General features: G+C 33.4%; 1 protein-coding gene across 4 annotated transcripts in view; it reads right to left on the reverse strand.

The window, feature by feature from the left end:
• Nucleotides 1-5737: 5737 nt before the first annotated feature.
• Nucleotides 5738-23476, reverse strand: part of LOC149078978 (cell adhesion molecule Dscam1-like) — a 297831-nt gene continuing 280092 nt past the window's right edge. For 2 of the 4 annotated variants that reach the window (XM_089241221.1, XM_089241220.1), the window contains exons 24-26: nucleotides 15525-15591; nucleotides 9630-9751; nucleotides 5738-6730 (exon numbers count right to left, since the gene is read on the reverse strand). In XM_089241221.1, coding sequence (XP_089097347.1) covers nucleotides 6672-6730; nucleotides 9630-9751; nucleotides 15525-15591 — 248 coding nt within the window. In that variant the 3' untranslated portion in view covers nucleotides 5738-6671. Of the gene's footprint in view, nucleotides 6731-9629; nucleotides 9752-15524; nucleotides 15592-23476 lie in introns of those variants that run through there. The other 2 variants (XR_016193869.1, XM_089241222.1) reach the window with 2 other exon arrangements.

Genomic DNA, 23476 nt, shown 5'->3' on the forward strand with positions numbered 1-23476 from the left:
ATTTCATCCAAATTCTTATACTTGCCATTAAAATAAAATATACAAACATTACATCAAAATGTTGAGCTCCAATTTCTAGATCATTTTTTTTCTGAAATATATATCACATAAGTAGAAATGCTGATAAATATGTCGCAATAACCAACGTCGTTGTATGTAGCCGATGTAAAAAGCGTGATTCATTAGCACTATGCTCTGCGGTGCCGCCTCCAACAAATAAAAACTGAGAGCTGTGACGTCACGGAAGATCTGTGTGTGTGTGTGCGCGCACGAAGGAAAAGAAGAAGAGAGTCCACAGTAAACACCGAAGCGTGTAAACGTCCGTAACGGCCTGCGTGCCGTTAGTATCTGACGATGTATATTAAAAGTTATGTTTTTTAATTAAGAAGTAATGTCTCTAATTACCGAAGTCAATTCGCCTCCCTGAATGACGAGACATTGCAGCTCCATGGGAATCAGTCGAGACAACTACTACTATAAACCAACATGCACCTCATCTACATTCCTTACAGAATTTGTAACGAATTGGTACATATGGGAATGTGCGTGTAAAAGTTGTGAACCTAACGCGTAAAGATTGTTACTGTGTAAAGCTCGATATGTGTAGTGCTGACAACTGCCCCATCATTTTTTTCTAACTAAAGAGTGAAGGGCAATGATTGAATAATTATACGATTGCACTTTACTCATAGTTAGAAAAAATTGATGGCAGTAAGCAGCAGAAATAACCATTGTTGATTCAGATGTCGGAATAACCATTGGTGTTTAGGTGTGTTTTACTTTAATGCCTATGCGAAAGATTTCCAATAATTATGCCGGATTTAAAAAATAATCATTTCGAAATTAATTTGGTTACATAGATTTGAAAATTGATTATTGTCCGATTTCAATTGTTTTGAAAATTAAGAAGTGACCAAATACGATTTTGTGTCTCTGTCCTAAGGGCCTAAAGATTTCTAACTGTTTCAGTAATGTTTTAGTAATCACTAGTTAGTTGTTAAAATTCAAACTGGAACTTATGTACTGTGTATCAACCAATTAGTAATTTTTGTTGTTTCGGCAGTAGGGTTTTAGCTTCTTTTTGCTGAAATTCACTGAAAATAGATATCCCGGAATATACTCCAACAAAAATCTAGCATACTTAGAGGGGAGAAAAAAATGTCATCTTCCTTTTTTTTGTTATTGTGCCCGTCCATATGTGGCGTGAAATGAATAAAGATAACAATTTTATACCAGTTTAACCGTTGCGCAGTGGTGACCAAGACACGCTTTACGTTTTATTATAAGGAGAGTCCTTATAAGAATACATCTTAAATATGAAACGCCAGAATTTTTAGTGTCAAGAAAAATACAATTTTTTTAAATAAATATTTATTTTTAATTCTAAGTAAAATATCAAAACTAAAAAAAAATATTTTTTTCTTCAGAAGTTCTCAATACACGTTTAAAAAAATTAGTAAATTAAATACGTAGAATATTACTTAAACATCAATGTGAGTGTCTGAGAAAAAAAAAAGTCTGTTAGAATTTGATTTTATTGAAAAAATTACAAAAAAAATTATTATTTTCTGAATCATCTAAAACTTCGTTTAAATTCTGTGGAGTCAATTTCGAAAACTTTTCATTTAAATTCTCCATTGCATTGATTTCACCGACTTCTTAATGAACAAAAAATTTATTTGAACATGTTCCATACTTTCAAATTAAACACAGCTCCCATTTCTCTTCATAAAAACTCCGTTGAAAATGAAATATTTTAAAATTAATCCAAAAACATTTTTTCAATGCTCGGAAATTTCTGCATCTAGATAGGAGGAGGAGGAAGTCCAAATTATCATAAGAACCAATCAAATTTTATTTTCTAATAAAAATGAACTTCATCGAAAAATAAATTTTTCCCTTATATTAAGATATTTTAAAATCTAAAGAAATTGAAGTATGTAGTTCGTTATTCGACTTTATTTTTAGATGCTTCATTACGAAGCGTGTTTTCGGAAAAAAAAAATGTGTATTCCGTTTATTTTCTTTTTCAGAAGCAGAGATTTTTGAAGTGGCTGTCATCGTCATTCTTATTACGGTATGTGTAGTGCGGAGCTGGAAGCGTTTGTTATGAAAACAAAAAAAGGGAGCAAGGATGTGTAGTGTTCTATGTCGAGCGAAACTGAATATATCCCATTACTAGGCCCTTGATTTTATAATAAGAATTTTGACTTTCTGAAAATTTAAATCGCGTATAGGGATTGTTGTTTAGATCTGTTTTTCCTCCTGTTTTAGTTTCAAGGCGATATTTCAAATCCAGATGCCAAGAAAATTTTGAATTCGCAAAAAGAAAATCCTTATTAAATAAGTATTTATACTATTTTATGATAACTGTGTTTTAGCTGTTTTTTTACGTATTTGAGGTGACGTATGTATTTTGAATCTCTCTAGAAAAGTCAAATCAATTATTTGGAGTGCAGAAAGGCATTTTGCGTTAAAATGCAAAAATGTTCTACATAAAAGACATCATAATTTTCTTTTCATTATTCGAAAATCATAAATGTTCAACTTTCCAGCTGTAACGCAATGCAAACTGTGAACTGCGGTTGGTTTCCACTTAGTTGTAGCCGAACACATTACACGTCTCATTTGAGAAACATGAAGTACTTTTGCGTGTCTTGTATTATGGGTGAATTCTCCTACTCCCCCCCCCCCCCATTTGAAAAATTCTCTCCTTCAGAGAAAAGCAGACATGATACTTACATAATGCATGAAAATTCAAGCATTTACGATTTTCACATAAAAATATGGAAGAAGAACACCAGCAAGAACACGTAACAACCACAACTCTGACAACATACATTTTAGGGGGCCACAAATACACTTAGAACACATATTCCAGTGTCGATTTATTAGAAATTCCACACAAAAATTTGTTCGAGGTACATGTGTGATTAAGTAGTAGGGTTATGGATGTCAGTAAAGAGGTGCCGTCGTCGTTCTCAAGTGTATATAAGTGATAAATGAAAAATTTATAGTTTGCCTAAATGCTAGAATTTTTATATTATGGTTTAGTGGGAAAAATTCCCATGGATAGATTTGTTTCACTATTATGTCTACTGTTGCTTTTCCTAATGGCACAATGAGTATTTAATGATCATTTTTCTTCTAAAAATAAGATGATTTCTTCGTTATAGCAACATTTACTTAACTGCAGTGATATAAATACCGACGTGTATTCCTGACATAAATACCTTTACCATTTTTTCCAAAAAGTTTTCCACTATTTACTAGTATTGATTACTTCCATTAATGTATAGTTTATATACAAATCGCTTAATGACACGGATTTGTGAAAAATCCTCCAAAAAATCTCATTCTTCAAGAAAGGTTTGCGGAATTATTCATTTTTTCCCTTCTATTCCAGCTCTCAGCGTCGAGACTAATAATAATCTCTCGCGGAATACATACATTACCTTTGTACCCGTGAGTGATCCCCTTTTAGAAGAACGTTTCCTCAAACTTATCGCAACACCTGCGTGTGTACGGGCTGTGCCGCTAAACTAAGAATATCAGTGTTCCGAGATTATAAATCATTTTGACGTGAAACATTAAATATTCATGAAGTGTCGGGCCGTCAAAAAGGAAGTTTGTTCGCGCCGCCACGAGAAGCTAAAAGACAGGAGGGGGCTCGGTATCTGTTAGACTATCCCACCGAACCCCCAACCAAAGCCGAAATTTCACTTTCTTCTGGGAATAAATAACATCACTTGTCATGCAAATGCCACTGCAATGGCTTGTCCTCACGACACGCTCAAAGAAGAACACAAACGATGGCTCTTAAGTGTGTCGCTCTTTCATGATCAGATTGCACGCTCTCGTGAATTATCCCCATGCCTCCCACCGGGAACACTGAAAAATTCGGCAACTTCAACATGCACGAGGACTGGCTTTTTTGTGGACGCATATACTAGTTGGAGTATTACTGAGAATCGGAGTAGATGATTTAGGACTCATAAATTTGAATCATAGAGTCATTACATAAACAAATTTCCCACAAATTTTAGATCAGACATTTAGTGCGGAGAGTCGGAGCACTAACCTCTCTATTGCAGAAGCTAGCAATCGAAAATGTGTATAGGTATTTCTCTTTCCCACATATTTTTCGAAATAAATATAGTTATAGGCTGTTACAATAACCCGTTTCTTCTGAACAATGATTTGAATTATGTACTGGGAAAAAAAAAATCGAATCTTAAAAAGCTACAGGCACCTTGATGTCGCAGAGATGTCGTTTCTTGTCGGTGGCGGATATTGTTGGGTCTGGAGTATTATCCTTCGTGGATTACTGGGCAAACGGCTGTAATTGGCTGTTACCGTTTTCCTGACTCCTCTTAGTTTGGGTATTTTGCAACAAAAACGAGACTTAACGTTGTAAGTACCCCTGTTGCAATCTCGACGGAATTCCCGAGAAATAGCTTCACAATACAAAGCAAATATTAGATATAAACCATTAAGTTAGCTTCATCAATACTGTCTTAAATTAATAAACAAAGAACCACCTTTTAATAAAAAAAGTCAAGGAATAATAAAATACAATGGAATCCAAGCATAAATTGTTTTTTCATGAACACAATTTTTACTGAGGCACTTACATATTTATCATTATTTGCATCGAAAAAACAACTGAGATAAGATTATCGCACATATTCCTCAATAAAGATTTTTTATAGAATAAAATCACTATTTTACATAGCTTTAAACTAGACATATAAAAATGTCTTTTTCATAGAAAATGGCATAGGAAGTGAAACAATTATTATTGTTTTCACCATTTTGAGACCCTTTCTATCAAAAAATTTCATTAAAGTTCTCTCCAGAACAATTTTACAGAGAAGTGCTCTCAAACGTAGTCGTATAAACTGATTCTGTATTTTTTTCCTTTGTCTCAATTGCCACAGGTAATTTCTCTTCAATTTACTCTGATTACCCTAAAAATAAAATCACTTTTAATTTTTTCCCATTTTTTTTATCTATTCAATTCAGATATTTGGAAAAAATTCAAGTCTATTGTTTCGACACTACCTCATAAAAATTATGCATATTTGTTTGTCCTAAACTCTGACTTTTTTCTCTTTCATTTTTCTTAAATTGCACTAAGAAATTGCACTCATATCAATAAATCTTGAAGAAAAAAGGAAAAACCGAAATTTTTTTGAGAACTTATTTGACGTTATAGCGAATGCTTCCTAACTTTAAACATTCTATAACCGAATATTTTTCGTACCTTTAAATTTGATATTTGACAATCACTTGCAAATCATTCGTTATAGAAGGATTCTCGTTATAAGCTAAACTCGTTATTCGGACCTTTACTGCAATAATCTCACTAAAGTATGAATGTGATAAATAGTAAGAACTAATTTGTTCTTAGGTAATTTTTTTTGCTACGTAATTATTAGAATTTGGATATTTTAAGAGTAAAAAATGTTAAATTGAAAAAAAAAAAATCTCGAAACAAGTACTACTAAACCGTATATGCACCTCGTACACATTCCCGTGCGGAATTTCTAACATATCATGTCACATGCAGGAACGTGTTGTGTGTTTATGTATATGCATGGCCTTAACTTTTTTTGTTGTCAGAGTTGTGTTTGTTTTGTGTTCTTGCTGGTGTTAATCTCGAAACACCCCCCTCCCCACGCAAAACCTTAAATACTTCTTCCCAATAGTGCCCAAATAAATTCATCACACAAATGTGAAAAAATATACTTTATTAATATCTGACGAGATCATATAAGATCACAATAAACATATTTTTTATGATGCTTACACGAAACATTTGATACTCTTTTTTTCAACAAATGCGGAAAACGGTGAAGATCCTCTAGCAAATGACAACACATATTTGATCTCACGGCTTGATAAAACGTAGCTTATACCAAATCTTATCCTCTGAATTTATCGTACCTCTACGTTACTGCTTGAAAGAAGTGTCGTAAGGCGTTACGATGCAATCATAAGTTTGGTAATATATTTGGACATTATAAGCATTCACTTTGTTGCATGATCCGAGGTGGAAGTTCTTCCTGGGACGTTCATAACAGATTTGAAAAACTCGTGTATGGTTTAAATATATAATGTTTTGAATAAGACAAAAATATTTCTCAACAAATGAAATACCAAGCAAAGTGTGTCAGTTTAAATAGTTCATCAGAAAAAAAATGGTTATATAGAAATTCAAAGTAAATGTCTATTTTCATTCGATGTAGTGATGATAAACACGAAAAAAAAAAAGCGAAGAATTTGAAATGTTCATTGATCATACGAAATGCCCTTTTAAGGACGGAAATTCACACAAAATGATTTTCCCATAATCTCATAATTTATACGTTTTTTTATAGAGATTAATGTAGAAATGATATACTGTATACATATATATAAAGATTTTTTACACATATTTTCATTGGCACTTCGAGACATTGATAGAATACGGATGTAACAGACACATCGAAAAAGCAACGTCTCATTTAATGAGTTTTTTTTCCGTACCGATTTCTATACGGTACAAAGAAGCACTACGCGAAATCACATCACAGTGTAACGACTGAACGTGACGATGAAAAACAGAAGTCGAAGAACTTTCCATAAGTTTGAACAATATATCTTTAGAAAACATTGGCTTCACAATCTTAGCACACTCGTGGAACGTCTAGTATGTTTTCGTCGAAAGCATTCGATATTCGTGCATCTGTAAAGGAAAAATATCCGAAAAATAAAGTAAGCAAATATCACCTAGCTATAAAAGTACGCAGGTTTTATGAAGCTTAATCTACTAATCTGATTGAATACATTTGAAACATTTAAACTTGATGGTAAATAAGCAGTTATGAAATATCTTATTTTAATATTAAATAATTCTAGGAAATTCGCTCAAGCACCAATTATACATTTGAGGCACCAACATGTAAGATAGAAATTGTGGGTTTTATACAAGTATATATCGACTTTTATAAAGCCTAGTTCAGATAGATACGGCTGGATAAAGTTTTCTCAATTCGTAACACCTATAAATATAAAATACTCAAAAGAGAGGAAATACTTGGAGGTATATACGTATATATATATTTTAAATATTACGTTTCGGTAAGTTTCTCTTAGGTTATTATTATTATTGTTATTTCTTGCAGTTAACCTGGAAAGTTCCATGAGTCTATACAGGGTGTAGAAACTTGATTCCGTTTCAGCTCGAATAATTCGCGAGCCGTTGCTGGTAGAAACATTGAAAAATGTATTCAAATTTATTGTTAATTGTGATGATCCATTTTTATTACAAGGGGTCTTATATATGTACTGAGATATAACATTTGTGTTTTTTTACGCCCCTCCTCCCTGTTCTCTAACTTTCAACAAAGAAGTTGTTGCTCTGTTTCTACTAAGCACAAAAATTTCATGTTTCAAAGTGCAAATTCAGTCAAGATAGTATTTGAGTTCAAAATAGCTGAAAATGAGAGAAAGGAAAGCATCTCAGAGCAACTAAAAAGAACACGAATATTCGAAAGATTCTATAATTGTAGTTAAATAAAACTTTTAAAAATTCTGAGATACGCCCTTAAAATTTCAATAAACAATATCGAGTTACAATAAAGGCGATCGCTTTAATATATGGAATTTATTTTGTTGGGCCCTGTTAATACGTTTTAATCATAAGTTAGAGGACAAGGGGTAACCGTATAAAAGATTTAATTATGTTTTTCGGTGAATTTATGACCCTTATTAAAATAAATTAAATTCAATGAAACCTCGCTACAACGTTACTCGATATAGCGATAAATTCTCCAACAACGATATTTTGATATTTTGTGAAGTCTTGTTTGGAAATGTGTATATAATGTTAAACTGCACCCTCTCGATATAACGGTAATGGCTTGTGGCGGCCCACTGATTGATGATTGAATACGCGCCGTGTGCGGAAATGTGTTGGCGCAGAGGAAAAAAAAAAAGTGTGACAGGCGATAAGAAAGAGACTGTTACGCATGAAGTCTTGATGTGTATCGCAATGGCGAAGGAGTATCTCCGTACGAACTCAATCTAAATTTTCTTAAAAACTTTCACTTTCAATTTAAATAATAATCTATAATTGTGGATAATAATAATCCTATATAATTACGTGTAATTCTGAAATATTAATACAACGATATTTTTTCTTGGTCCACAGTGTATCGTTATATCTAGAGACTTTATTAAAAATAAGCCCATTGTATGCCTTTTCCTGATCGAAAGTGTGTTTCTATAACTAACGGTTTATGAGTTATTTTAGTTGATAAGTTATTAAAGTCAGTTGTATAAGTTATTAAATAGTTACGTTGTATTAATTCAATGTGTCTTGTAAGTGCAGACACGGTCTTTCTCTCATTAACCATCCGTCGTAGAGGTATGATTCCAATATAAAAAAATTTCAGCAGGCGTTCGAAAATTGCCCTGTACCAGTTTTGAAAGTGAAAATACAGTGTGTCACAAAATAAAATAAAAAATCTAAATTTTTATACATGTACTACGCCTATTGAGCATTTTATGAATAGGAATCATACCTCTAAGACGGTTGGTTGACGAGAGAAAGGCCGTGCTAGCACTTACAGGACACTGTATAAATCCGGTATTTTAAAATTTTTCATAGAGCAGGAAAGAATGGTAAATGCATGCATGCACTTCGTATTCACCGGAAAATATATGCGATATGAAATATGAAGTGAAAGCATGTGAATGTATATTTCGAGTAAGTTTTCGAGTAAAAATTTCAAATTCATTTGAATGGATAAATACTCAGAATAAGTATTTAAAGAAGTTGGTTTTTATAACTATACAGAGAGAGAAAAACACCCTCCAGAATTTCCATTTTGATGATCAAGAGTTCAGTATTTTGGGTTTCTAGAAATTAATTTTATATACTTTCTAACGGTTCTCACTCGAAACAAATCCGGATGAAATAAAGATGGCATACAAACGTCCAATTTCTATGAAAACGTCTTTATTCGTTATTGCTTAATGAAGTACGGGAGAATGCAAATTCCGAGATGTGAAAAAGTAATCGAATAATAAAGAAAATATTTTGTGAATGTATTACTGTATCTAATCCAAGAGTATTAGTTTCATGTACATGAATTATTTAAACATTTGAACGTCACCCAACGAAAGAAAAGAAACCAAATGAAAGAACCACCTAATGAAAGAAAACTGTTGTTTAAGTAATAACTTCATGGAAAATTAATAAGTAAGCTCGATGGAAATCAAAACTCACACAAATATGAAATATATATATATATTAAATTCATTCCCAATTCAGGTATTTCTCGATCTCATTTCTAGAATTTTGTTAAATTAATTTGGTTTTCTGTACATTTTAAGCCGAAATCTGATTAGTTTGAATAAATTGAGAATTTTTCATTTGGATGTGTAAAAATATTATCTACTTCTTCTACTGTAACAAGAAACAAACTGCATTGATATTGAAGTCTTTAAAGAGAGAAATCATTTTGAGAGAGAAAGTTTGATGGATTTATGTGATATGTTCTCTCTCATTCACGAGAATTTTTGCCAATAGCTTTTTGGTCATGAAATTTTGGATTATTTCTTAGTTATTACTTACAAACCTCTGAATAATATCCATTTATGATGCCTATCACACTCTGTTTCGGAAAATTCTTCAGCTTCGTTGACATCTGCGATTTCACAAGCAAATACTCCATCAGCTCCGTTCTCTGCACCAACGTAGCTGAAATAAAAAAAAAGGTTGCAGAGCATACAGAAGAGGCATGGAAACATAAGACATAATAAGTAAAACAAGAAAAAATAATAAATGAAAAACAAAATATATAAATACAAACCTAAAAAATATAAATAAATAAATGGAAAATAGAAAGTAAATAAATTAAGAGAGGAAAATATAAAAAAAATAATAAATAAAAATCAATAATAATAAGTTATCTAATAATTAAATAAAAGAAATATCTCTAAATATTGAAGTGAATAAATGAAAAACAACAACGGTATATAATTAAATCAAAAAACATAAATAACCTAATAAGTGAAACAAAAGTAATTAAATAATTAAACAAATATATATGAAGGTTTTTCCCAGCTTTTCTATAAATAATGTTCCACGTGCGTAGATAACTAGACGATATCTCCATAGCATTAAATGATTGATATCATGTATTAGTTTCAAGAAAATATAATATTAGACGCAAGTCATGACAAACTTACTATGATTATATATTCTGTTATACAGTTGTATATTGATCTAATCGTTCTATTTCCAAACATTTTAACACTATTTGTCAACTATTAAATTATTCTTGATCAAGAAAAACAAGTATATATGCTCTATACATATCCTAAAACGATTTACAAATAGACCGACAGAAACATTTTCGATACATCGTCTGACGTATGATGTTGGAAAGCTTTTCGTAAATTTATAGACCAAATTTATCCCAAAAGTATAAAAAAAATGTATTGAGCGACGGAATAGAAAATTTTGAAGTAAAAGGCACAATCTCTCTCTCCGTACACACATTCACGTTGAACATTTTTTTTAACTTAAAAAGATTTTAAAAAAAACATTTTACTTCAGGAACATGCTATTTACCGACAGTTGCATTTCCCCTTTCCTGACGCACGAAACAGCACTCATCAATCTACAAACGATCGCTGAACGAACTTCTCCTGTTCATACTGCTATACAGCAAACACACCGATCGCGTGGCAAAAACGCATTTACGATCAGCCATCTTGTACTACGATTTTTCGATGACATTTTTTTTAACCCCCCTCCCCATTCAAAATGTTAGAACTATGTTTCAACAGATTTTTCATGCTGCGTATACGAAAAAAAATGTTTTTTTCGAAAAGACCTGTTCAATATATGGAAAGAAAAATTCTAGAATTATGCAATAAATAAAAATAAATATAAAATATAAAATTTAATTTCATATATTAAAATTTAAAGTTTGTACTCCATTTCAAATTACGTTTAGGTCGAGTTTCCTCTACACCGGTGTTTCATAACCTGTTTTAACCCATAGCCCTTTTTGAACCATATTTAGTTCTCCTGCCCCCCCCCACCCCCCATTTGAAACCATATTTTTCCTCATGGCCTTCATTGAACCATATTTTTTTTCTCTCATGGCCTCCTATCTCATTCAACCCCACCAACCTTATCTAAAAGTGAGACTCTTTCTACTTAACGAATTGAATTAAGTCAAAAATAAGATTACAATAAACAAAAAAATTATAGTTGAGAGACACAAATCAAATCACTTGTATAAGAAGACACAGAAAGGTATATATGATATCATGGAGAGGATTAAACGTGTAAAATGGAAATGGACTGGGCATATTGCAAGTAGACAGGACAACAGATGGACCACAAGTATTCTGGAATGGTATCCGCAGTGGTGTTAAACGTCCGAGAAGGCGTCCCCACACAAGATGGATCGACAAGATCAAAAAAGTGTGTGGAGTCAACTGGATGGCAAAAGCATCAGACAGAGTAAAGAGTGGAAAAATTTAGAGGAGACTTTCATCCAACAGCGGATTGAAAATGGTTGATCATGATGGTTTATGTTTCTCATAAAAATGTTATAATTTTCTATGCTTTGAGTAGCAAGGTGTAATCCTTTGGGGGTCAGCGAAGTCTCTTGCACCTGTACCAGTAGGCTACCGGTCCAGGAGGCTTTGACCCAGCTTACTCAATTTTGTTGGCAAACGGTAGAGTAGGTCAATGCTTTGCTTACTTATGCTGATAAGAGTGGGGGGGGGGAATTATTGAAAAAATACTGCTCCCGTGACACTTAAATGGCCACTGAAGAACCAGAAATTAAAATATTCAGTGCAGTGTAGTTTTTATAGCAGATAAATTATTTACCTAGGAATTTATTTTTTCCTATTTCTTCGCTGACATTTCCCAGTTGCGTGAAAAGAATTTTCTAGTTACGTGGAAAAAGTTCTGAATATTGACAAGTGCTGGAGAAACTACATATACATGTATATATATTCCTCAGAAAAAGACGTTTTATTTTCTTTTTTTTAATTCAGGAAAGATGAGTCGAGTCATAAAGAAAGAAAAATGTTTCCGAATCTCACTGCCACCTTTCACGTGCGTTCCTAGAGAAGAAACAAACTTCCAGATAAATTTTATTCGCGCCGTAAATCCAGCAGATATTTTTCTTTCTTAAGAATTTCTTATTTTCTTCTTCAACACTTTTGCTGCTTCTTCTTTTTTTTCCCCATTTCTACTTTCTATGATGACGAAGTAGAAGATGAGAAGGAAAAATTCGGAAGTCCTAAACTCTAACTTACGATCTCCAATCTTCTTTCTGGCTCCCATTTCATGCCTATCCCTCGGGGGACCCGTGGTTCGAAATATCAGGAGCAGCCACATTGCTCAGAATAAACTAAGGAGTTTAAGAGTGTCTTCTAACGATAGAAAATAAGAACACCAGCAGATCTTCCTTTCCCTTATTTCACTTTTCCAGACTTTTCTCCTACTGTCCATTTTTTTTCCTCTAGCTCATCTTCTTTCCCAAAGAACCATAAAAAGAAAGTGACTTCTTTTTCTCTTCTCAATTCTTTCTCTTTTCTGTATTCTTTTATATATAAGATCTTTCTTTTATGCTTTGCTTGTCCTTTGTTTTTTATCCTTACCACCCTCTTTCTTTCTTTTTTATCGAAGATCATTCTTCTCTCTTTTTTCACCTCTTCTTTTTTTTTTATACACGAGAAAGCGGTTCAAATTATCCGTAACATAAAAAAGAGTCCATGGAAAAGTGATTGATTTCGCTGTGAGATAGTGTCCTACTTTAATACCCCGAAACCGCTATTGAGAATGAGGAGCTATAAACTTAACCTGAATGGTTATACTACTACACAACCACTACCATTGCTATCACTAGTACTTCTTTGCGCTGTTACATGAGGGTATAAAAATTAATTGAGCTGTAACGATCCATTCAGGAGTCTAACTCGCGATTTACAGGTCGTAACACTAATATAAGTGCTTTTTGGTAACACTATGCTTTATTTTTTATTGTGTAAGAGTACTTCAGCTATCGCTATTTAGATTTGTGTTTCTTTTCGGTTTAGATAATTATCAAATAATTATCACTAGCTCTTTGTATTATCTAAAATGTATCATCAATTATATATTCTTTATTCAGAGTGGCTAACGGTAATCTATAAAGTAAATCTCGTGAGACAGATTTTTTGAAAGATTTAATTTTTGGAATAAATATTCACTATATAACTTCTATTCATTGATAATACAATGATACCTGTAAGTTATACTTGAAAATTAGCTGTTATTGATCTATATGATGAGAAATTAAATATTGATATGCAATGATATTAAGAAGTTTTACCATTACAGTTACTATTACTAGTACAGTTTTACTATTAGTTATATCTTGAAATGATAATACGGAATTTAATCGGAATATATTTTTATTGCACTTCGTGAGTTATTAAACGATAAATTTGATTATTCTACTTCTTTTTTTGATCTTTGCGATAAAAATAGCTCCTAAAAGTCCACGTTTATTGCGTTGAAAAAATAGTAAACACATTTCCAGTTGTAGATATTTTGATGAAATTTATAGCAAGCATCTTATCACATTTCGTAATGATATTATCCTTTCAAAGACATAGCAGAAATGTCGACTGTAAAATGACATGCCTTTTTTTCATGAAGTAGAAGTTCTTCATATTTTTAGCAGGTGCAAAATGGGGGGGGGGGAGGCAGAAAAGAAGCTTTATATTGAAAAACGAACTTTGCAGAATTTCTGGGCTTCTCTTTGCTAAAATATAAGGCTTTTAAGAAGGCGAAATATCTCGTTAATGCCACTGGGATGATTAAAACAACAATTATGTTTTAACTATGTGTAGTATATTTAGTGTTGAAAAAGGTGACTTTATTCTTGTTAACAGGATGCATATACACAACCATGTTCTAAGGAATCGTTCGCCTTCGGATACCTGAATAGTTCTGCTCTAGTAACTTTCTGCAGCCAAAACACTGAAATGGTTAGCTTTAATTAAATGAGCAACATATATTGTATATATTCAACGTGACATCATCAGAGTACTGTTTGTGTGATTTTTGGTTTAAAAGGAATGTATAATTAAGCTAATCCCAATTTCCAACGCTTAGGTGCGTTTCATCGGACTACGGGAAAACCAGCGTTTCGGGAATATGGATGTTGGGGAGAGAGAGCAATCAATGTGGCTGATTGCGATCGTCAGGAAAACCTTCATCGTCGTTTACTGTGCGCGGAATCAATGTCAATCATCACGGTGAATGGAGCTTTGAGCAACTACAGATCGGGTAAAGCTCTGTGGCAGTCACAGAAACATATTAATCCAATCAGCAGAGCTGCAGACGCTTCTGAGCACACGGGGTTCCGAAACACTCTCTTCCCTCCACTTCTAAACACCCCTTCCCCGATATCTAGTTTTGTGAACAGTAGTCGCTGTATCACTGCTGGTATCCATCAGAATATCGAGATACATTGCCGCGACCGATCACTGATATTGAAATCGAGGAGCATATTATTCTCGCTAGATTTTAATTGCAAAGCTAGGGAGCTCTACGGACAATATTTGTTAGTAAATAGTAAAACATACATTATCATCGTAATGACATAGCTTGCGTAAATTGGCTTATCAGGACATCTTACGAATCCGTACATGTTCAGGGTTTAATAGCATACGTCCCCTGCGCAACGGCACGTACATTCATTTAAAAGTAAGTCATCATCAAGCTCCAGCACTCCGAAGAACTTTCTTTGAACTAGCCGATCCCTTTCAAATCGATGAGATATTCATATATATGTACATTACGTGCATTATCTTTAAATCCTTCATTCTGTATCGTCAGTTTAATGAATTGCTATCCCACTATGTTCACGCGAGTTCCGTAATAGCTATCGTAATGATCCTTTGGAAGCATTCGAAACGAATTTCTATGATATGAAAATGAACTTCATTCTCCATAGGTTATTGATTAGCACGAACAAATTATTCAGAGTGATATTCATCATCCGAATCAAATTCTGGCCCCAACTTCATTTATTCCGGATTGATATTGGTCAAAATGCGATCAAATATTTCTTGGATGTAGAAGCTTAGAAGTAGTGGAAAACTCATCTTTCTAATCTCCAAGGATAATCAATACAGAAACTTTAAATCTAGCTCATAGGACAAAAATATTTTCTTGAGAGAAGTGTGTCTCGATAAACACCAAAAATTTACCTATTATAAATTTGTGCGGTAGATGCCAGTCGAAGTCTAACCCTTTTTGGTGTCAGTTTCGAAATAGAAAGTGTACACAGAAAACTGAATTAAATTCGAACAGAAAATTAAATAAAAACAAAGCAGAAAGTTAAATAAAATGTAAAGGAAATATCACATTGAATATAATGTAAGCATAAAATAAAAGGTTTACACACAATATAAAATAAAACGTATAATGTAAATAGCAAATAAAATACCTTTGCAGCAATGTATTTAAATGCTCGTCATCTGGACCGATGGGGATTAGTTGTAGGTCACCAGCAGCTATAAATAAAAGTAATAATAGCATATAGCCAGAAATTTCATTATAGCTAAAATCATTCTTTTTTTAAAAGGTTTATAAGAATTATTGGTGATATACGTATACAGGGTGATTCAGAAAAGATGGGAAATCTTCAAGAGGTGATAGTATACACAAATACAAAAAATTGTCATCAAAGAATGTATGGTCTAACATTAAACGCTAACGCGTTTCGAAACGGCCGCTCCGCAAACGTTAAAACGACATTCCTGTTGAAATTTATCGGGAGAAAAAAGAACACCGTGTATGCAAATGTAACCTGGGGAAGAAGAAGAAACCGCATGCAAATATTTTCTGAGAGTGAATAAAAGGCGTGAACTCAGTATTACTAAAGTGCTTCATTAACACGTACCTTACAACTGTTAGAACGGTTGCACTCTGGAATGACTTAACAGGGCTGGCGTCCGCACCTTTTATCCACTGTGAAGCAAATTTGTAAACGGTTTCTTCTTTTCTTCTTTCCTAGGTTTCATTTGCATGCATGGTGTTCTTTTTCTCCAGATAAATTTCAACAGGAATGCCGTTTCATCGTTTGCGTTTCGTGTTAGACCATGCATTCTTTGATGACAATTGTTTGCATTGGTGTACACTATCACCTTTTAAAGTTTTTTCCTAAAGTTGATCAATTGACTAAATCCAATGGTAATTTTGTCATGAATTTGATTAGAAATACAACAGAAATGCATGTGAAATTAGCTGAGTTTGAGAATTCGGACGAAAAATCGTGTTCATTATATTCTTGTAAATGATTGCATCCACTAATAAATAATTGATAGAATAGATGCGATTTAAAATTTAACTTAACATTATTATAAGGGATTTTTTAGGTACTTCTTACTAGAATTGAAATTCTTGCATGTAATCTTGCTATTCCTAACACATGTATATACCCATTATCTTTATGACTATTATAATAACAATTACCGTAATTTTCAGTTAATAAGCTGCAAGAAGATGAACCAGGGTGGCCAACTTATCGTTGTTCAATAGCATAATGGTTAGCAGCAACTTCTAGGGACAACACTCTTGTGCATGTGCCGCAGCAGTAAAATATCCCAGAAAACTCGCAGATTTGTGTCCGCCATAAGTAATATAGATGAAAAACGAGAAATTTAGTAATTACAATATTACCCTGGGTTCCACTTCTCCATAAACTGACGCATAATCATTGTTCAACTGGTTCCCAGCAAGTAGATGCAATACATAAAAACTATCGTTTCTTCTGCAAATTAGTCTACTCAATTACATACAAAATTTGAAATTTTACCGATAAAACATTTTGCATACATTATTTTGCAATTATTTTATTTCCTTGTTCCTGATTTGACTACAGGTGGGGACACACGTTTTCAATAGACGCTCAAGGAATATATTCACGTACCGGTAGACTTTAAGAGGAGTTTTATTATTGGGATGGAAAGAGGAATGGAAATAGGACCAAAAGCCAAACTTGTAGATTGTATTGACTATCCGGAATTGGTAAACCAGTAATAGCGCCAGGAGAAAATGGATTAGCTTCACATAGACTAGCAGACTACCTATGGATGTGATAAGATGAGCGCAAACACCATTCCCTGGTGTTCCTGTATGCTAATGAACAGCTAATTGCGTGTTCGAATATGTGTGATGAGAACATAGCAAATTAGAGAAAATGGATGTAAATAGTCTGTTATGATTATAATCATATGATATGTAATAAATATCAGGTCTGCTGTTAAAACAAATAGCTCAAAAAATGAAGGAAAAAACATTTTAAACATAATAATTTTACGTAGTCGCGGGCTGCACAAAATCACCACATGGACCACATGCGGTCTGCGGGCCAGCTTTTGCACACGCCTGAGATAAATCATCGGCGATAAAAAAAAAATGTTGGCAGAAATGGCATTTCTTTTCACACGCAACACATATTTTTTATTGAATGGGATTCAAATGGAACAAATAATAATCATCAAATGAAATTATAAGTTTTCAACATAATTTTACATTAGCAAACTTATATGAAAGCACTGTTGCCCGAGCATTTGAGTTACCGATACATATCACGTGGACTGATATAATATACTTCGATCATAGGCTCTACTCAGGCAGAAATCATCAACTTTCAGCAAGGGAATAAAAAAACATACAAAGTGGCATCAAATGAAAATGTATTCGATATTGAACTACCTGCAATTAAGTTTAAAAAAATAAACGTTGAAGATAATATAACCTCTTCCAGACTGAGTCAAACCTGGCATTAATTTTTTTTTTCTTTCATTGATTTTTCATTATTCTATGTGAAAATGTCCTTAAAAAAGAAAATAATAATAGTAATTAATTAATTAACTAACTCAATTATCTGGGTAGATATTTTTACTAGGACCATTTAAATTAGGTACGTATATGTACCTCTGGAACAAAGAGGATAAGCTACGTTTTTGTTACAGAAAATTACGGTATACTCCAAAAGCCATTTGCTATCATAATCACAGTAAATACGTTCGTCACATGGCGATTAAGAAAGGAAGAAGAAGACAGAAATATGTTCAAACGTTGATAACGAGATTTATTCAACACTGTGGAAGGTGGATACAGACACGTAAAAACCATCATCAAATTAATCCAAAGAAGGTTCCTGATGGTATAATGGTCATATTTCGAACGGAATTCGAAACTTGATGTTTTTATGCTATGCAGCTGTTTCTTTTAACTCGTAGCGTAATGTTTTTTTTGCTTGGGTGACGCATAGTTTCGTGCCGATTCACCATATTGTGTGCCTCAAGTGTCATTCGGAAAACCTTGTTATTTCCTTACCATATATTTGTATTTCTCCTCTGGTTCAATTACTAAACTTTAGTTCGTTAATAATTACATGTGCAGTATTTAATGTTTTCCTAAAAGCATTTATTGTTATTTCAATCTGCATAAAATTCTGTCTGTCGTGTAGGTTTTATTTAGAACATTTGACTGTTTTCTTTCTTTCTTTTTTTGTTATCATGACCCAGGTCTTTGGCCCACCTGCTTATATTTCTTTGTTGAGAGAGGGAGCGGTGGCGTGCTTTTATTTTCAACTTGACAAAAACAATTCGTTTTTTATCTATTTTCTTTTGATTTTTCTATATTTTTAATTCAAATGCTACTACAGCAGAACGTCGGGGGATCGAGCTATTTAGGATTTGGAGACCAAGGGATGCTCTCAGAAACGTTCTGTGTTGGTAAATGTGAGTGTGTCTCCCCCTGATGAGACTCTTAGACAATGGCTACGACTTTTTTTCATTTTTGAATTCTTTGTGAATTCTTCGACTTTTTTCATTCTAAAATTTTTTCAGATTTTCAATGTTCATATATATATATATATTTTCCAATTTCCAGTTGTTCACTTAATTAATTTGTTTTCAGTTTTTCATATATAAACAATGAAAATTCAAAGCAATATACATATGTATATATATATATATATATATAAATGTATATACACGTATATATATACATGCACACATAGGCTATATCTTCACTGCGCATGGGCGAGTATCAAGTTTTTTTGTCAAAACGTCATGTAACCAAAAGAGTCTTTAACACTCCCATCCCCAATTTCAATTTACTTAGAAGGGATGAAAAAGATTAATCTGCCCGAAATGTCTCTTAAATTCCATGAAAAAAATTTCAATTTTTCATTTATTATTTTAATTTAGTTAAAAATTACGAAATTTATTTTCCGGTTGAGATATATTTCTTATTGTATGTAATTTTCAATTAAAAGTTTGCTAATTGAATAAATTTTAAAAACAATAAGACCTCGTGAAAATAATTTTTTCTCATATTTTACGTTGACATATACCGTGAATCATTATTTTTTCTTTTTGCAATGCTTTAAACATTATGTGTTTTTCAGAATTATTACATTCCTCGGCAAAAAATCACTGAATCTTAGCATGCCCATATTACCCTCACTTAAACTTACATAGTTAATCGTATCTATCAGAGGTATCAAAGCGTATGTATCATGAAATTAACAGAATATTGAATAAATGGATTCAATGAATAAGTGACAGAAAAATCTAACTTTTTTACATTTTTGTGTATGTGTGTGTGCTCGCACCAAATGATACAGTTCAAAAATGTAAAAACATAACTTCTAAGTTTCTGGTTATGAAAAAGGAGATTTTGCAAGTGTGTTTGCTTATGATGTTATTTTGGCTACAGAAATGCAAATGGCAAAATGTTTTGTGTGATGTCACTTGCAAGATGCCAATCAGAAATCATTCTATTCAGCTTGAATTTTGTGTGAAACTAAATGTTCAGAAAATTTCCTCAATGAGAGTTCACGGGTAGTATACTGCTTCCATGATGAAAGGCGTTTATAGACTGATATCGAGAGAATAACGGTACATATTAAATAACGTACATAAAAAATACTTGAATTTCAACAGTTACTACTTCTCACAATGTCTTTTTAGAAACTTTCTAAATATCGATGTTAAAAAAAAAACCTTATAATTCATATTTCATTTGTATTATATATATACAATTTTTTTTTGTAAGGGGAGCTCAGTGTGCATATCGTTATATTTTTAGTTCGCTTCCGATGATATTAATGAGTCACTGCTGGAAAACTATTACTTTTGAGAGTTAATATATTTCTGAAACCCAGTTTTCTAGAATCATGTTTCATTCAGTTTCTCCAAATTGTAGAGAGATACAATACGAAAATGCGTTAAATTTAGTTAAAATAAATAAATTCTCGTAGGGGTAATACAGGTCAACAAAATATTAAAAAAAATTGTTTTTATTTCAAGTCCATCATGAGGGTCATTTACATTCGTTTATATCCAAGGCCATACGATCAAGATTCTCTATCACAGGAAATTCCTATTTTTCGATAGTATTAGCTGCAGAAGCGGAACCTGAATCAACATCAAGACATAGAAAAAAAAAAACAAGAAGTAACAACCTATGCGGTCAAAATTAAGTGCAGCCCAGGAATCCTCTTTTAGGTCGTTGATTACCCACAAGGCGATTCCCAGCAATCGATTTTGGGCTTCTATTGTTTGCCAGGCTTCTATCCCATCCAACAATGAGGTAATTCAGACGATGGGATGCAGGAAAGATCGCAAAGTAACCTCCATCCAAGATTCATCCTTAGCTAAAAACTTCCTCCATCTGAAGAAAAAGCCAAATTCACGTTTTGTCTTAATGTATTGAGAGTTTGCGTGGAATTATATTTGTTATTCAAAATTGTGAGATTTATGCACGAATATTCACTAAAAAAATTGTTTTAATTTTATTTTGTACCGATCAATTTTTGTAATTTGCTTTTTATTGTTTCATTAAAAAGGGTAATAACTTCAATGTGTGTTCGTGCATTATTAGGTCCATTCAAGCAGGGGTGCGTAACATTTTTAGTCCACGGGCTAAATATGTGATACTGCTATTGCTGGCAGGTCAGGAACGAGTTTATGCGTGGTAATCACGTGGCTCGTATTTTATCGGACATTACTATAATTTTGGTTGTCCTGGCATTACTATAAAATGTCCCGTTTATTCCAGTATTTTTCATGAATCTAACTTGAATAACCGTTACCATAATCAAAGATCACACTCTAATTCATTGCAACTTTCTTGCAGTAGCTCCCCATTTCCCGTCATTTGCTTTTCTCCATCGATATTTGCAAGGTTTGGCAACTTTACTTACCTTTGAAATTTTTTTTTGTTTATAATTGCTACATTTAGTTACTTTTAACAATAAATGTATAAATGACAATAATTTTGACAATCTTTTCGCTAAAAATGTCAACACTTCTGAGGATTTTTGATGATTATTGGCTATGTTAAGCATGCATCACGATTTTTCTAATCGGGTTTTTATGGCCATTAGTCATAACTGTATCGTTCGTGTGTGCTGATACTTTGTACTAAAACACCTTTCGTGTCCGGGTGCAACCATTCGGTGCCCGGTCCGCGGCCAGAAGTTGTGCACCTCTTACTTAGGGGAACGTCTACGCGCTCGCGCTAAGCGTTTTCGTTGAAGGATTCGTTGAGCTTTCTCATGTAAATGGTATGACCGGATGATGACAAGTTACAATGACATACAAGACGAGCAACGAAAGTCGTACTTCCGATGAACCATCGATGGTTGGTCATCAAAAACACTAGCGTCGCGCGTTTTGGATTCTCTGTAGATTGATAGAACCACTCGCAACGCCTGATTAATGCAAAACTTACTTCAGTTACCTCAAAAGAGGCAGGGTTGTGCCGGAAAAAGTTAGCAAAGATTTATAGCAGTGCCCCCCCAAACACACTCTCTCCTGCTCGCAAGTATTGAATCACTCACATCGTTCTCCCCATGAAGACAGTTATCAATTCGACGTAACGTATAAGCCATTTGACTAAAATGGATTGCTGAACCGAATGACTAGGGAGAAAAATTGCACGTGTGCCCAGTGGCACATAAGAGCCGGAGACCACAGCCTGGGATTTGAGGAGAACTGTGGAGAAGACTTGTGGGGGCAAGTAAGAAGTTGGCATGTTGAAGTGGGAGAGATTTATTTGCGAATGGTCTAAAAATACACATTATTTGCAAAATACAGAGTGATTATAAAAAAACTATCCCGACATATGGGCCCCTAACTATCATACCATTCACAGAAACTGAATGAAATTTTGGCATAAGGTATTTTGAGGTATGCGCTCAAGAATGATATGGAAAACAACAGTGTCACTCTAACAGTTACGGTTACAGTGAGAAAATTTCGAAAATATCAAATGGCAACTCCAAGTTTTTTGTATTGGAATGTGATCTCCATTGTGAAAAACCCTAAATAGCGTTCGAACGGCAACTGTAGCATGAAAATCACCGGCGGTAGATAGGCTAAAAGTGAGGACAACCAATAAGGACAGAGAAGCAGCATAAAATAAAGCATTTTATTGTGTTTCACAAATTTTCCACATGACCTTGTGGAGGACTAATCAGGCTGGGATCTCAGCCGAATGAAACGAACATTAATGCCCTCGTGCACGGCAAAGTCCTTTTTACTTTTTCTTTGCCTAGCTCCGGGGATTTTCGTGCTACAGGTGTCACTCCAACGCTATTTAGTGTTTTTCAGTATGGAGATTGCATTCCAATACAAAAAACTTGGTGTTGCCATTTGATATTTTCGAAATTTTCTCACTGTAACCGTAACTGTTAGAGTGGCACTGTTGTTTTCCATATCATTCTTGAGCGCATACATCAAAATACCTTATGCCAAAATTTCATTCAGTTTCTGTGAATGGTATGATAGTTAGGGGCCCATATATGTCGGGATAGTCTTTTTATAATCACCCCGTATATACAGCGCCTGTACTGTGACGGAAAACGACGAAACAAAGCCTCCGTCCACAGTGCTAAGCAGTTTTGCTTCCCTTTCTTTTTACGGAATATGCAATATATACACACACAGAAATCATACAGAGCTTCCGTTGAGAGTGCTGGGCATTCACATTTGAATATAATTGACATATATTACCTAAATTATATAAATTTCCCTTTTTTATACAATGAAGAATGAGCATAAACATTACTATGAAGAAAATACATATTGGGAAAAAATACCACTATGAGCCCACATTCAAATATTCAAGGTTACTGGATTCTCTATAAAAAAAACAAAAAAAGGCTGTGGCACTGCGTTCGCAATCGACTTGTGCGTGGGCAGGAAAAAATGAATTAAAAAAAACAGTAGTCGGGCGTATTTATATATTACCCCACGGTAAAAGCGAATAAGCATATATATAGAGGTACCCCTAACGAACAGCCCCCAGAACCGTAAATATATTTCTCTCGTTAATTACATATGAAATGAACTCGTATAATTCGTTTGCTAATCG

This window comes from Pholcus phalangioides, unplaced genomic scaffold (assembly GCF_987345545.1).
Source record: "Pholcus phalangioides strain wild (caught in Gottingen) unplaced genomic scaffold, Ppha-v1.0 ptg000013l_1, whole genome shotgun sequence".
Taxonomy (NCBI): domain Eukaryota; kingdom Metazoa; phylum Arthropoda; class Arachnida; order Araneae; family Pholcidae; genus Pholcus; species Pholcus phalangioides.